This window comes from Sinohyriopsis cumingii, chromosome 11 (assembly GCF_028554795.1).
Source record: "Sinohyriopsis cumingii isolate HCF-2022 chromosome 11, ASM2855479v2, whole genome shotgun sequence".
Taxonomy (NCBI): domain Eukaryota; kingdom Metazoa; phylum Mollusca; class Bivalvia; order Unionida; family Unionidae; genus Sinohyriopsis; species Sinohyriopsis cumingii.
The window spans coordinates 90404161-90419694 of NC_142971.1; the positions used below are offsets into that span (position 1 = coordinate 90404161).

At 34.5% G+C, this 15534-nt stretch overlaps 1 protein-coding gene across 1 annotated transcript in view; it reads right to left on the reverse strand.

Moving 5' to 3' along the window:
• The window catches only part of LOC149788964 (PCI domain-containing protein 2-like), a 42846-nt gene that overhangs the window by 17528 nt on the left and 9784 nt on the right, over positions 1-15534 (reverse strand). Inside the window, exons 6-10 of the mRNA XM_089975114.1 lie at positions 13006-13109; positions 11415-11490; positions 10186-10280; positions 4870-4916; positions 3530-3630 (exon numbers count right to left, since the gene is read on the reverse strand). Of these exons, the coding sequence (XP_089831240.1) occupies positions 3530-3630; positions 4870-4916; positions 10186-10280; positions 11415-11490; positions 13006-13109 (423 nt within the window). The remainder of the gene's footprint in view (positions 1-3529; positions 3631-4869; positions 4917-10185; positions 10281-11414; positions 11491-13005; positions 13110-15534) is intronic.

Consider the following 15534-nt stretch of genomic DNA (forward strand, 5'->3'; position numbering starts at 1 on the left):
CCAAGGGGTAGCAAGGTAAGGTGCTTATAATAGTATCTTAATGGTATACAGGTGTCTACCAAGGGGTAACAAGCTAAGGTGTATATAACAGTATCTTAATGGCATACATGTGTCTACCAAGGGGTAGCAAGGTAAGGTGCTTATAATAGTATCTTAATGGTATACAGGTGTCTACCAAGGGGTAACAAGGTAAGGTGTATATAACAGTATCTTAATGGCATACATGTGTCTACCAAGGGGTAGCAAGGTAAGGTGCTTATAATAGTATCTTAATGGCATACAGGTGTCTACCAAGGGGTAACAAGGTAAGGTGTATATAACAGTATCTTAATGGCATACATGTGTCTACCAAGGGGTAACAGGGTAAGGTGTATATAACAGTATCTTAATGGCATACATGTGTCTACCAAGGGGTAGCAAAGTAAGGTGCTTATAACAGTATCTTGAAAGTATCTTCTCATAGATACTACTGTCATTGTCAATATGATATATAGATGGGAAAGACTACATGTTTGATCTAGGGCTGGAACTGAGAGGTAGAGGAGTTTATTTCTTACCATCCATGTGATCATGTATTTTATTAGAGAAAAATTACTAGGACTGAAAAAAACTGAAAGCAGTATTTAATTGCATGTGGTTTTGGATTTAACATTAACAAATTTCATTAACAGCAAATTGTTGAATCAGTGGTAGTATAACAAACAGCTAGTCTCTTTTTTAAATGTTACCCGCTATGTAACCATCTGATCATTAGATTACGCTTTAGCATGTAATAAAAAGTCACCGTATTAGATCTGCTGAATCAGGAATAATGAACTGGCAATGTTGCACCTACTAGCTGTCACAACCCAAAACAATCAGAATTTTGTTTGCTGGCAAAATTAGTAATAAATTAGAGCAAAGAGATGATATAAAATGCTGCCAATCAAACTTAAGCAAGAGTACCAAAAATATAAAGCTAGTCAAAAAATTTGACTTGATATCAACTGATTTCTGGTATTTATTGTTTGGCTACAAAAGTTAAAGTCGGAAAAAAATGGAGCATCACTCCAGTAATTAATGATCCTGTATACTTACAGTAACTCTAATGGAATGTAGTGGGCTGAAAATTATATTCAACCAACTGGGACCCAAGTGGCCTGATATTACTCACCTGGCATACATCTTCCTCAAAGCCGAATGCCAAAATAGTATTTAAAGAAATTTTGATCAGTATGATGTTTTTATGTGGATTTGTTTTCATTTCTTTGCAATGGCAGTATCCCCATTTGGGCCAATTAAATAATGTAATACTAAATACTTTCTGTGAAATTTGTTCTATTTAAGGGTTTATCTATTTTTGTAATGGTAGCCATATTTGATGGCAAATGTAATTTGTGCAAACTTGAAAGAAATTTATGTCATGATGTTTTCTGTCATATTTTGTCAACTTATGCTCAGCATATTATTAGAAGAGCTTGCTGGATAGTATGTTTATTTTTTTGTAACAGATGAGATATTTATGAGTGGATCAGCATCAAGGTCGTAAGCCATAATCACCTATGCAAAGTTTGACTGAAATTGGTACAGTGGTTTCTGAGAAGACGTTGAAAATAGACAATGCATGAGAGAATATATATTCTGGTTGCGACGTAAGTTCACTTGGATTTATGGCCAGTTGAGCTAAACATGTCTTCAGTACAAATCAAACTAGAAAAACTGTTGCAAACCATATCAGTGGTAAAGTTATTCTACACAAACCATAGCTTTGTAGGACAAATAATCAAGGGTTAACACTCCTCTAAATGATGCAACTCAATGTTGGAAATCAAAACAGTTCATGGCTTGAAATGTGAACACCAAATTTAGTAGAAATTCAAAAAATCTTGCAGTTATGTTACAGAAACCAAAGTTAGGATGACTATCAGTCAGGTGTCATTATTCCTCTAATTAAAAATAATTAAACTTGTTTAATGTCTAATCAATATAAAACCACGTACATGTACCTAATTTGGTAGAAATCCAAATATTATGTATAAACTTATCTTGCAGAAACCAAACCGTTGACAGACAGCTGGAAGGATATCAACATGGACTGACAGAAGGATGCAACTACTATAAGATTCAACAAATTTCACTGACAAAGTCCCAGTAATTCATTATTATCAGTTACCTTATTTTAAGCAGACTTGTTTCTAAACACTGCAAGACTTTGCTTTAAATGATATTAATAAGGTTCCTGTGAAATTATACTAAAAAAAAGAAATGGTTTATGATGGCGTGTGTGTATGTTTTAGATTGTGAATGTCGCTTTAACAGATTGTGTTATGTTGCTATGATGTCTGCAGTGTGGCACTTCATAGTGGTCTAGTGTAGAGTAAGCCTTAATCTAAGTAGCTTTGAAATACTACCTGACATTAATCCACAATGGATTAAAACTGACACACACCAACAGCCGCTTTATGTTATACATTCACTAAAGTTTATATTCCATGGGAAAGATACTTTCAGGGCAGTCTTTATTCCACTTCCTAGCTGTATTGATGTCTTGTATTTAAGAAATAGTATAGAACACCTTCTGCAGTTACTCTTCATTAACAAATAACATTACATCTAGCACTGGGGCATCATCTTGCAGACATGTAGCATCATGTCCCACCCAGTCACATTATCCTGACACTATGCTGACCAGTCCTAACACTAACTCTTAATGCTGAGTGCCAAATGAAGCAGCTGCTAGTACAATTTTTATAAGTGTCTGGTATGACTTAGCCAGGGTTTTGAGCCTGCAACCTCCCACATCTGGGGCAGAAGCTCTAACCACTTAGGCCACCAGAGCTATCAGTCTGTGATGGAATTACAAAAACAAAAGCTACAGGTTATATTGAAAAAACTCACTCATTCCAAATATTTGTCTGTAAGAGTGTGTGTGTGTCATTTGGATTTTTAACATAGCTTTAACAATTTTTCAGTCATATTGCTACGATGTCTGCAGTGTGGCAGTTTATAGTGATGTCTAGCACAGGGGCATCATGCCACAGACATGTAGCATGATGTCCCATCCAGTCACATTATCCTGACACCAGGCCGACCAGTCTTAATAATAACATCTTAATGCTGAGCACCAAGCGAGGCAGCTGTTAGTACCATTTTTGTAAGTCTTTGGTATGACTCGGCTGTGGATCAAATCCACAACCTCCTGCATCCGAGGCAGACACTCTAACCACTAGGCCACCAGATAGGTTTTGTCTGTAAGAAATGTTGTGATGATTAAATGTAAGGCTACCATATATACTCACTTATAATTGGGTCCTAGTGCAAACAACAAATAAACTGAACTGCCATTGCATTATGGGCCAGCATATCAGGGTCTTTGCTATTTGTTCTACTGATTACTCCTAACAAACTATATAGACCCAGATCTGTTGGCACATCATGTGATGACAGCTGTGGGTCTATACTGCTTGCAGTTCTCAATCCAAATGATTTACTTTGTTGCTGAGTATTAAGGCCACACAAACAAGCATTAATTCCATTTCATAATACATACCAAAAGCATCTTAACTGGAATCAAATAGATCAAAATCAACCTCTTGTTTTTCTTGATGGCACGGTGACATCTTTCAAATGCAAAAGTCAAGTATTCATCAGCTGAAAATGACAAGTATTCATCAGCTGAAAATGACAAGTACTCATCAGCTGTTAAACCCACCTGTTATTTAGCAAAGTAAAAAACTTTAACAATGAGCATAATCCTGGGTGTTGATGGATGGAGAGATGAATGGACAGATAGAGACTGACACACACATGGCTATCAGCGATACTGCTATGCTCTACTTCCGCCAAGGTGGGCTCAATAAAAATGGAATGGTTAAATTATCATGCATGCATTCCTCACTCTCTTATAGCTTGCCATGAAAGTATGAAACCTTATTATTTGTTGGCATCAACATTAATATAAAAATACAGCCAGGAAAGTGTTGCATTTAACTTTCACTTCAAGCTTTTTTCTCCCCACCCACCCCTCCAATCCCGCTTTAACACAGGCTTTGTATTTGCAATACAACATTCACTATTTTGACAAACAATCTGAACCAGACAACAGCTTGCACTGAAAACTTGAACCCTAAGTTATTTCCCCTAAGTTTTATTCTTGAACACCATACAGACACTAATAATGTGACAAAAAGTCAAATAACAAATTCCCATTTCTAAGTTAAATACAGTATTAAGCTTGACATAGAAGGATGATCACCTTAAATTAATTATTTTTTTAATCCATAACACTTTGAAGCTCACTAATATTCTAATCAGTAAAAAACCCACATAAAATAATAAGTAACATAAAACACACATGACATGCAAATCTATCAAGTTCAATCCATACTATTATTTCATGTGCAGGAACAAATCATGACTTAATTATTACTAAATTGAACTGAGTCAAAAATTACTGTTATCACCTATTGTAATATGGCCAGAGGAACAAATCATGACTTATTTATTACTAAATTGAACTGAGTCAAAAATTATTGTTATCACCTACTGTAATATGGCCAGATTGCAAACAATGATAAGTCAATGTAACCTAGTTAGCTCTGATGGCTGTAGTAATATACCAAAGTCTGTGACTATAAGCAACAGTGCAAAATAACTTAAAAAAACACAAACCTTGACCTCAGTTTTGATGCTAGACATAATGTGAGACTTGCAGACAAACATCAACAATTCCAGCTAGAAATAAAAGTTATTATTCATATCAAAATATTGGGGCCTTGGGTGTCCAAGTGGTATAAGGTGTTATTTTTTTTTCTTCTTCAGATAACTGAAACTGAATGAATGATAAATGAATTATATCAAAACATAAAAAAAGAATATGTATTTACTTACCACTTTTGAAATCACTGTCAAACATGGCTTTCCTTCCAACATAGTATCTGTTCAAAGTAATAAAACATAAATTGCATTTTCATATACAAAGGAGGTGCATCCTAAAAGTATCCCTCAATATAAGACTATAAGTAAAGTAATACAGACACAAGCAAAATATTACAAACTTGTCATTTTCAACTTATATTAGTTCAGTACTTTTTAAATCTTGTTTCAATTAATGGTGTCAGCACTGTCACTATAGCACTCAAGTTTGACACTACCACCTACTTCACTTCCCTGAAAATCAGTAACAGAAGCTCACACTATACATCAGTATGAAACATGAGCTCTACATTAGACAGACTTTCCCTTTAAGAAGGAAATATGATAAGGCTTTTTTTCTTCAGTATTTTATTTTAAAATCAGATTGCTCTGTCATTTTATCCCTTAGACAAGACTCTTAAAAATTCTGCCACTGCACCCATATATATTATGCAAACTCACTTCACCCATAAATAAACTCAAAAAGATTGTATTAAACAACCAATAGTATGACATGGAGAAGCTGTTAGAAAGTCAAGTATGCTTGCAAAGTAACTATGTGTAGGGTTGACAGATTAATGATTTTTACCTAACACCTAATTTCAAATTTCAAATTAAATTTCATTTGTGTCTGACGGTGCACAAATGCATTAGACCAAAATACATTTTAATACCAAATTATTGAGAAATTATTTTACTTGAGAACAAAAAAACAATTTCTATTTCTTTCTTGATACTGGGGATTTTGTTTAAATTTTATCATGCTATATGGCCATATTTTTAATACTGAGGGTGCACTACAAAGCTAGTACCATATATTCTTATGTCACGTGTTTAGGTTCAAATAAACAGTAACACAAGAAAGAGTGAAAACAACAAGCTTTGAAAAAATACAATAATTTATTTTCCTGGAAAAATTCTGTAAAAATAAAAAAATATGAACTTAGTTTTAAGAATCAAATCCAAAATTATTCCAAGAATAAAATTTTAGTAGTCATAATAACAAAATGTTCTACTGATTTCACGTTTGAATCCCGACGAAGAATTAAAGATGGAAGACGATGATAATATGCTGCAATCTGAAGTTCTGAAGTCTACAGTTCCTTCTAGAAACAAGAATTATCACTCCAGTTTCTGATAGCTGAATAATTTTTTAATATAAAGAGTTGTCCTTGTTGAACAATTTTACATGAACACATATATTTTCCAGAAAAATAAAAGAATTAGTCCTTTTGAATCCAAGTAATTTGAAATAACTCCAAACAGTAATACATACAACTTTTAGTGTAAGAAAAGGCCCAGCTGCAACTGAGATTAATTCTCCAAAACATGGGTTATATCGTATTCTTAACTTAAACAAGGGGTCACGTAAACATCTTCTCGAAGGTTATAGAATAAGTAAGTTATAAGTACTTGTTACAGATCACGTTTACCCAGTGTGACCCTGATGAAAACCAATGATTTTACTCTAAGAAATAAAACATAAAATTTGTTTACATCTTAAAGACAAAGTCCCATCATGACCTTGAGATAACCAATCATTTTAAAATAAAATAGAACTTGTTTACGATGGTTGCTACAAATTCTGAAACAAGGTCTGGATTTAGATCAACACCTGGTATTTATAAACTAACTGTCAAGGTCAAACTATTTTCTGAAAAAAAGTATCATCTATAAGGAATAAATTTATATTACAATATCATGTAATGAAAAAATTTTTAAAAATGTAAAAGTGACAAACAATTAAACTGAAATAAATGTGTATTAAATCAGATATAATTAATCAAATATACATAACAATATACTCTCTTACAAGTCAGGTCCAACAACAAACAACATAGTCTTTGTTCTGCCATTGCATCTGCAAATCAGGGTTCAGCCGATGCTTATCAGGAAGTTTCAGACTTGCAAACCTTTTTCAGGTGAAAATCTTGTCTTGGAATTTTAGAGATAGCGACATTATAATTCCTCAGTAAGCAGCTATATAAAAGTTTTATTGCTCTCAAGGGCTGGAAGGGTCAGCTTCCCTGCAGACACACACCTCTAACATATGACCATTGTGTACTGGTAATATGGTACTGATGACGAACAAGGCATCACTTTGCTAGATCAGGAAAATAATGCAATCTTCAACATACCCACCTACATGCTCACCATGAATCACAAATACCATCTTCTCTGTTTGCAGATTCATTAACTATCTGCTTGTCTGAAAATTTACTTTTACGAATATAAATTTTTTCTGACAGTGAGATGATTGAATGATGGCTCAACATGCACTGAAGGAAAGGCACTCACAGAGAACATTTTGCTATATATCAAAATGTGAGGACATTTTGCTATATAACAAAATGTCATTTTCGTTAAAAATGGAGCCCCATACCCCACTCTTTGCCATTATTATGACAGTGAAATGACAGTTGCAATGGGAATATCATTTTCCATAATCTCCCACTGCTAAATGTCTCCAGAATGGTGTATGTTTTTGGATTTTTAACATAGCTTTATCAATTTGAGTCATATCGCTATGATATCTGCATTGCAGCAGTCTATAGTGATATCTGGCACGGAGTCATAATGCCATAGAAATATGGCATTATGTCCCACCCAGTCACATTATCCTGGCACCAGGCTGACCAATCCTAACTCTAACCTCTTAATGCTGAGTGCCAAGTGAGGCAGCTGTAAGTACAATTTTTTTGTCTTTGGTAGGACTCAGCCAGGGTTTGAACCCACAACCTCCTTCATATGAGGTACATGCTCTAACCACTCAGGCCACCAGAGTGGTTCCCTGGAATGGCAACAAAGATAACTTGGTGCTGACTGTCTTGTGGGTGATATGAGTGGGACTGGTATGTCACTCAACTGCTGAGCAATATCATTCACCACTGTGAATATGCTGTATTTTAATTTCATGTAAACCCATTTCTCATGAAAGAATATACTGCTCGTGTAAATGCTATATATTTTTTCCCCTATAAACCCACTTTTCTAAAAAAACTTACTGTATGTTTATATGCAATATTTTATGCTTATATAGTCCTATTTCTCAAAATAGGACTTACTGTGGGTTTATATGAGATAAAAATATAGTATATGCACACATGCTGTAAGCCCTATTTAGAGATGTGGGTTTATGTCCGAATTTCCTTTTAAGGAAAAATGTATACAATGAGTGGGATATCTTTTATACCACATACTTACTATGCATATATTTTATTTATACCACATACAAGTTTTCATTTTATATGGAAAATAAAACTGACAGCCATAAACAGTGCACTTTAGGGGAGTGAACTCTTCACAACCCCTCGTATGTATGTATGCTCAAAGAAGTTCTGTAGTGATTCATAATTTCCTGTGCACTTCTTTCATATTAATTCCTATGTTTCCTTTAGCAATATTAAATGAAATGAAAACACAAGGCTGATAGTTAACATTCAATTATTTTTTTTAATAATATGCATGCAAACATTGAATTTGCAGCATCTATTGTCATGAACATTATAGTAACAGGGTGGCCATTTGCATTTATAGCAACAGTACGAGTCAAGCCAGAAACATCAAAATAATGAAGGAACAAGAGGTAACTAAGCAATTTAACCTTAACCACATTTCACTGATATCGTTTATGTCATTTTTTTGCTATTCCTACTGACTGTCAGTGTCACTTTCAATAATTCTTCTACGTTTCCACTGTGTGGGCCCTGTTTGAGAATTCGCATGTTGAAAGAAGTTGACCCAGCTGGGGATCTTGTTCATGTTTTGCTGAAGGTTCATGACAAACAAATTTTGTACGGTGATGTTTGATCCGTAGAATGGGTTGCTGATAATTTGATTCTTTTGAATATTACACATTTGGGAACTTGATCTACTACAGTCTGTTGCTGTGCAGTTGGATATTTCTTTGTTTTTGGGGGTGGGGGTTGACAGCATCGTTACTTGGGTGACCGGTGTTGCTCAGGTAATTGGAGTACATCAGTTGTTGTTTGTCACTAATATAATCTTTCTTTAGTGTAATATCCCCTCATTTCAGATTGTAATGTTCAGTCACTCCCCTCAAACCAAAATGCACAGAGTTGTTAAACCACAGTGTTTTAATGGCTTCAGGTGCTTCCATCCCCATTAGATTTTTGCTATACAAGGCATTTATTTCTTCGTTTGTGATCAGCTGACTCCAATTGGGTTTATTTCCCTTTCCTTTAGATTTTAAATCCTTTGGCTTAGCCCGAAGAGCTTCCTTTGTTAATGTAAAATTTGTGTCTGTTCCTATCATGATTGTACTTGCATATTTCTTGATTTTTAGGTCGCGATCAATGGAGCTGATGCTGCTTCTTAAGCTGTTCGGTTCAAACTCAGATCCATCTTTTCTCCTAACACTAAGTATAAAAACCAGCCAGGTGCTGACCCAATTCAGATGGGTGTATCTTGTGTAAATTTCTGAATTCATTTTTTGACTGCAAGAATTCTGTCACTAGCCTTAAAGTGTTTGCATTCTGCTTACTTTCTATAAATTTCAGTATATCATCAGGCTCATGGTGTACAAATCTGTCTTCCCTAACACAATGATCATTTTCATTTACAAATGTCTCAGCCATGTCTCTATCAAACTCTCCAATTAACTCACAGTTTAGTAGATTAAATATTGCTTCATCATCTTGCTCCTTATCTGATGTCATTGTTTTCTTTTTTCCACATAGTTGCTGTGTTGGACTTTTACCAGAGGGAAAGACTGGAAACAGTAGTGTTGACAGAGATGACAGCAGATGACACAGGGTGGAGCTCAATAATATTTATTTCCTAGATTGAGTATGGTTGTTTGTTTTTTTTGTATAAAAATGTTAGTTTCTATAAAAATATTTTACATGAAAATCATTTTCTTGTTTTTGATTCCTTTTTAAATCTAATGTTCCAAGAAATTCATATCCATGTTTAGAGAGTATAATAGCTATAAAAACATGTTCATAATGTGTATTCATATTAATACTATTGGTATATCAAGTTGCTTTATACCAACACTTCAAAGGCCATGTCATGTATGTATGTATGTATGTATGTATGTATGTGTGTGTGTGTGTGTATGCACATTGTATGTATGTATGTATGCATGCATGCTTGCATGCATATATATATATATATATATATATATATATATATATATATATATATATATATATATATATATATATATATATACACACACAAAATCATTTCCAAAAATTGTTTAATTCCAGAATAAGATCTAAGCTATTCTGGTCTTCAATCAGTAGAGTCATAAAAGAATAATTGTACCTGAATGTGACGAGCTGTGAAAGTGAGAACTTGTCCTTGATAGGCAAACTGTCTATTGCCCTAATCAATGGCTTACATAAATGGAGCTTGTTGATCTGTAGTATAAAAAAATAAGTCTTAAATCTTTAAAAAAATAAAAACTGATAAGACATAATAACTAAGAGAAGCACAAATATACAGAGAAATAGTATGTCCTGTGACTGAAACATAAATACTAAGATCACAGCAAGCTCTAAGTGACATAGATGAGATTGTATTTTATCTAACAACAAGAACATGTGATTAAAAATGACTTCTTGACCATGTTTTAATTAACTGCAGTAATGTTTTGTATGTATGTAACTAAAATTTAGAGTTTATTTTGCACATTAAAACAAAAGCATAAAATCCACTAACACCATCTTCCAGTGACACATGGAATTAATTCTTTAAACAAGAAAGCCATGGCCTGCATTTCAAGCCCAAAACAGTATCATTGCCTTAAAATGTGGGACCTTGCATGCAGGATCAAAAGGTACAGTACGCATGAATTGCCTTAGCTTTATAATGGTTCCTTCTAAGGGTGAGATTTTGGAAATATAAGCAGATGAGAAAACAACTTTAGCCAAAACCTTAATGCAAATTTCCTAAGACTGTAACCTTGACTCAAAGGTCAAATGGGTGAACAAGTGTTTCACAGAACAAACTGTCCCAGCTCCAAGATGATTCATCCCAAGTGTGAATGTACCCATAAAAGGGTTTAGGAAAATATAGGCCAATTACAAATTGGAACCAAAACCTAGGTATAATGTTTCTTAGACTATGACCTTGAACACATGCTCTGTGAGGCATCAAGCAAGTCTCAGATTGAATGGTCTTCACTTCACAATGATTCATGCCATGTATAATGGGATTCAATCAAGGGTTTAGAATATTTAAGCAAATGAAAAACTTGAATCAAAATCTTAACAAACTTGTTGACAAACAGAGAAAAGAGTCTGCTATATCTATTTTCCCACTAATGCAGACTTTAAAAAAATATTAATCAAAACATTTTATACTGTAAAATTATCTTAAGATGTAATCAACATGCTCCTCCCACCACACAACGGAAAGATTCCATCTATATGTTTTTTAAAACAACTAAAGACATAATTCCAGCAAAACTTAACACTGTCATTCAGGTTGAACAGAGTCAACAATTTTCTTACATAAGAAATACCATAAGTAATTATATTCAAAATACTCACTTTAAAATAGATCTTAAACAACTGGTTGACAATATTCAGCATGCCCCACTTTTTAGTATCCTCTATGGATGCCCGGCTGCAAGAAAGTCATTCATAATATACTGTAACATACATGCAGATGAATATATATATATATATATATATATATATATATATATATATATATATATATATATATATATATACACACACACGAATGGATGGAAAAGCACATTTTAATAGATACAAATCTCTAACCGAGAATAGTGCAAATGTATGATGATACAAAAGGTTTAATCATCTGAATATATTTTCTGCTGAATATATATGAACCAGCACATGCAGACATGATTTCAACAGAACTTTTAAGTCGATCTTCACCCATCTGTGACTTAATCCTGGCCTAAAATTTCCCAAGAACTGAGATATTATCCTGAATGCTGTCGTTGTTGTTGTAGTTGTTGTAGGGTTTAATGCCATTTTTCAGCTAGATAGGATATAAATGGTGGAAAAAGAACATGAGACTTGAACCCAAGCAGACAGAGGTGAGATGGCAGTGATCCATAATGGTGAGCACTTTAGACCATTCAGCCACTCTCGTCCTTACTCTGAACGCAGCTACATCTATTGCAGACAATGAGTACAAGAAAAGATATGAAGACAATTTATTTTGGTATAAAGGTTAAGGAGATGCACTTGACTGCACCAAGGTTTGTTGAACTCCTTATTTGGAATGAAAGGCAAAAGTCAAAATCTATTTTTAGTAATAACAACCTTGCCCTTGAAGGTACACATGTCCAAATCAATAGATGCCTTTCTTTTGGCAGAGGGTTGTTCTTGTTGTGGGGTTTAACGCCATTTTTCAGCACATGATAGGCTATGTATGGTGGCCAATATTAATGGTGGAGGAAGAACCTGGGAAACCCCCGGGAAGAACCATCGACCCATGAAGAGCCACTGGCAAGCTTTCTCACATACCCACATTGGCCGAATCCTAGACTCGAACCCACGCAGAGGTGAGATGGTAGTGATCCGTAATGGAGAGCACTTTAGACCACTCGTTGGCAGAGGGTAAAACATATACAATGTTTTGGTACAAATGTGTTGATTAGTACTAATGTTATTCTCTTGAAATAACCAAATCAATATTTAGTGAAAGCATCTTTGACCATAAAGTTACTAATTCCTAGGGGCCCAGAGTGGCCGAGTGGTCTAAAACACTCTCTGTTACAGATCACTGACATCTCAACTCTGTCTGCGTGGGTTCAAGTCTAGGATTCAGCCAATGCAGGTATGTGAGAAAGCTTGCCAGTAGCTTCTCATGGGTCGATGGTTTTTCCCAGGTTCATCCTAAACCATTAATACTTGCCACCATGCATAGCCTATCGTGTGCTGAAAAATGGTGTTAAAACACACAACAACAACTAATTCCTATATCAACAGGATTGATCCCATGGATAAGGGAAACAAATGTATCGAATTTCTTGGAATTCTGTTATCTATAACTTCCATAGTTGTTTAATAAACCTTTAGTAACTGATCAACTTGAGGTCATACTCATTTCCATAGCTTTGATTAAAATAAAAACTAAGAAAAACGGCCTGTCTCTTACTTGTCACTTGCACAAACCCTGAAACAATTCATCAAGAGCTCAGCGGCTTTCTCCAGTCGTTCCCCTGGCTTACTCTTTCCCTTCTTCACTGCCTCTATATCAGCCTAATTAGGAGAAAAGAACAGTCACAAAAATCTAATCACATATAATTACATCAAACATCCTGATCAAATCAAAACTGTTACAGAGGTTCACACCCATCATTAAAAAGAAATTACTGACTGCAAATTAAACTGTAGTAGTGAATTTACAAACTGAAAAATGTGTGATTTTGAATTTTGTATTTTTTTATGCGGCCATTTAACAGTGAAATTCAGATCTATTTTTGGCTCAAGTGAAACTTAAAAGTTCAGGAAATTACTTCTACAGTGATGTCACCAAGGCAACATGAAATGTCACCAATCTCAAAGGCAACATAAAAAAAACACAAACCTCAAACTCAGTATGAAATTAATGACACCAGCCTCTGACCTAACAAAAAATGTTGTTCCAACTTGCTGTTGTAGCCATTTTCATTTGACTGTTTCACAAGTACATTAAAAATTTTATTTGGAATGAAGAAAAAATGTAAAACTGCTCAGTCTAACAAATAATATGATGTTGTTGTTGTTGTTGTTGTTCTACGGTTTAACGCCATTTTTCAGCACAAGATAGGCTATACATGGCAGCCAGTATAACTGGTGGAGGAAGAACCCTGGAAAACCCAGGGAAGAACCACTGACCCACAAGAAGCTACTGGCAGGCTTTCCCATGTACCCATACTAACCGAGGCTTGGACTCAAACCCATGTAGACAGAGGTGAGATGGCAGTAATTCGGAACAGTGAGCGCTTTAGACCACTCGGCCACTAGGGGCCCCCAAATAATATGTAAGTACCTCCAAGATGCCCACACAACTGTGCACCATTACATGATATTACCCATGATAAACATGTCATTTCATTTATTTTCTTGCTTATCAACTTGTGTGGCTTTGCAAAGAGTAATCATCAATTTTTAAATCCATGGATTAGCAAAGGAGTACTATTGTTTTCACAGGACAAGAACTGTTGTTGGTGAAACATTTTTTCACTAAGGTCATATGCCCCAAGACTTGAGAAACAAAATAAATTTGTGTTGAATGTGTGCCACCCCCCCACTGCACACTGTAATAACACAGATAAACAAAACAGTGATTTAATAACAAAATGAAAGAAACTAAACTTGAACTGCTATAATTTCTCTTTTTTCATCATGAGAATTAAAGAAGAAAAAATATATCCATGAACTCTGTATATGTAGCATAGGCACCCATACCAATGCGCATACTGTTTATGTCAGATAACACACGACACAATGTTCACTGGCATGAACATAGAGAAACAAATCATGTTTGGCTGTACTCAAAGGATTGAATATGTTATAAGACTGAAAACTGGATCCAACAAAATTGCAAAGGAGAATAAAATAATCAACATATTGCTTGAAAGCATTAGTCATTCACACATGACATGGTGTTAGTTGCAAAATAACCAAGACTGTATTATATCCAGGTCAAATATATGACAGTATCTCACAAATAAAAATCATTATTTGAAACTACAATCACTTGAGTGCAAATGACAATCTTTTCACTAGCACGGGTTACAAAAAGTATTATTAAAGCAATTTACTGCTGTGTATATTATTTACCTGCAGACATAAATGCCCGTTGGTATTAGTTATGACTACAGATACCAAGCAATCAGAAGCCTGTGTGGTGAATAAACACAACTGTCAGCTAGCAATTAACTTGATGTTTGAACTTACAGACAGGATATCAAAGACAAAGGTTATTTTTATTACAAAGCAAGCCTATCTTGGAAGCCAACTTTGGATACTTTTAGCCAATTTTGTTTAAGGAAATCAATACAAAGGTTATTTTATTACAAGGCAAGCCAACCTTGGAAGCCAAATTTGGATTCTTTTTAGTGTGCTGATTATTTTTTTTAATACACAATGTTCGCCGAAATAGTGAAGCTAACTTTGGTTTCTTTCACTGTGTGTTCATGTGAATTTTGAAAATAAATTGAAACAATGGAACAAAGTAACACAATGCAGTGCTTCGTGCATCTACATCAATTACCCAGCATTGCATGAAAGATTTGGAGAAAATAAAATCAGTTAATGAATTCGTGAAGGTCAGAAGAGAAGATTATTTCACCGACAATATGGTCATTGACGTGAAATTCCAGTATACTTTGATCTCATTCCTGGATAGACTGTCAATAAGACAGGATTACAAGTGTGAGAATTATCATGTCTGGTGCAGATTTTTTAAAATCTGACTTTAGTCCTTGCGGTTTCCACTTCAAGATATGTGTTGCCTCCAATGACAATTTTTCACTGCATGAAAAAGCTATAAAAAAATATTCATGTACCAAGAATGGATGATTCGTGTGCAGGTGAAGGGTTGGGTTGATGAGATGATGCTGCAATGGATTAAATAGTTTTATCTCAAGTACAATTTTATATTTTTTAAAATAAATTTAAGTTGGAGTACATTTTACAT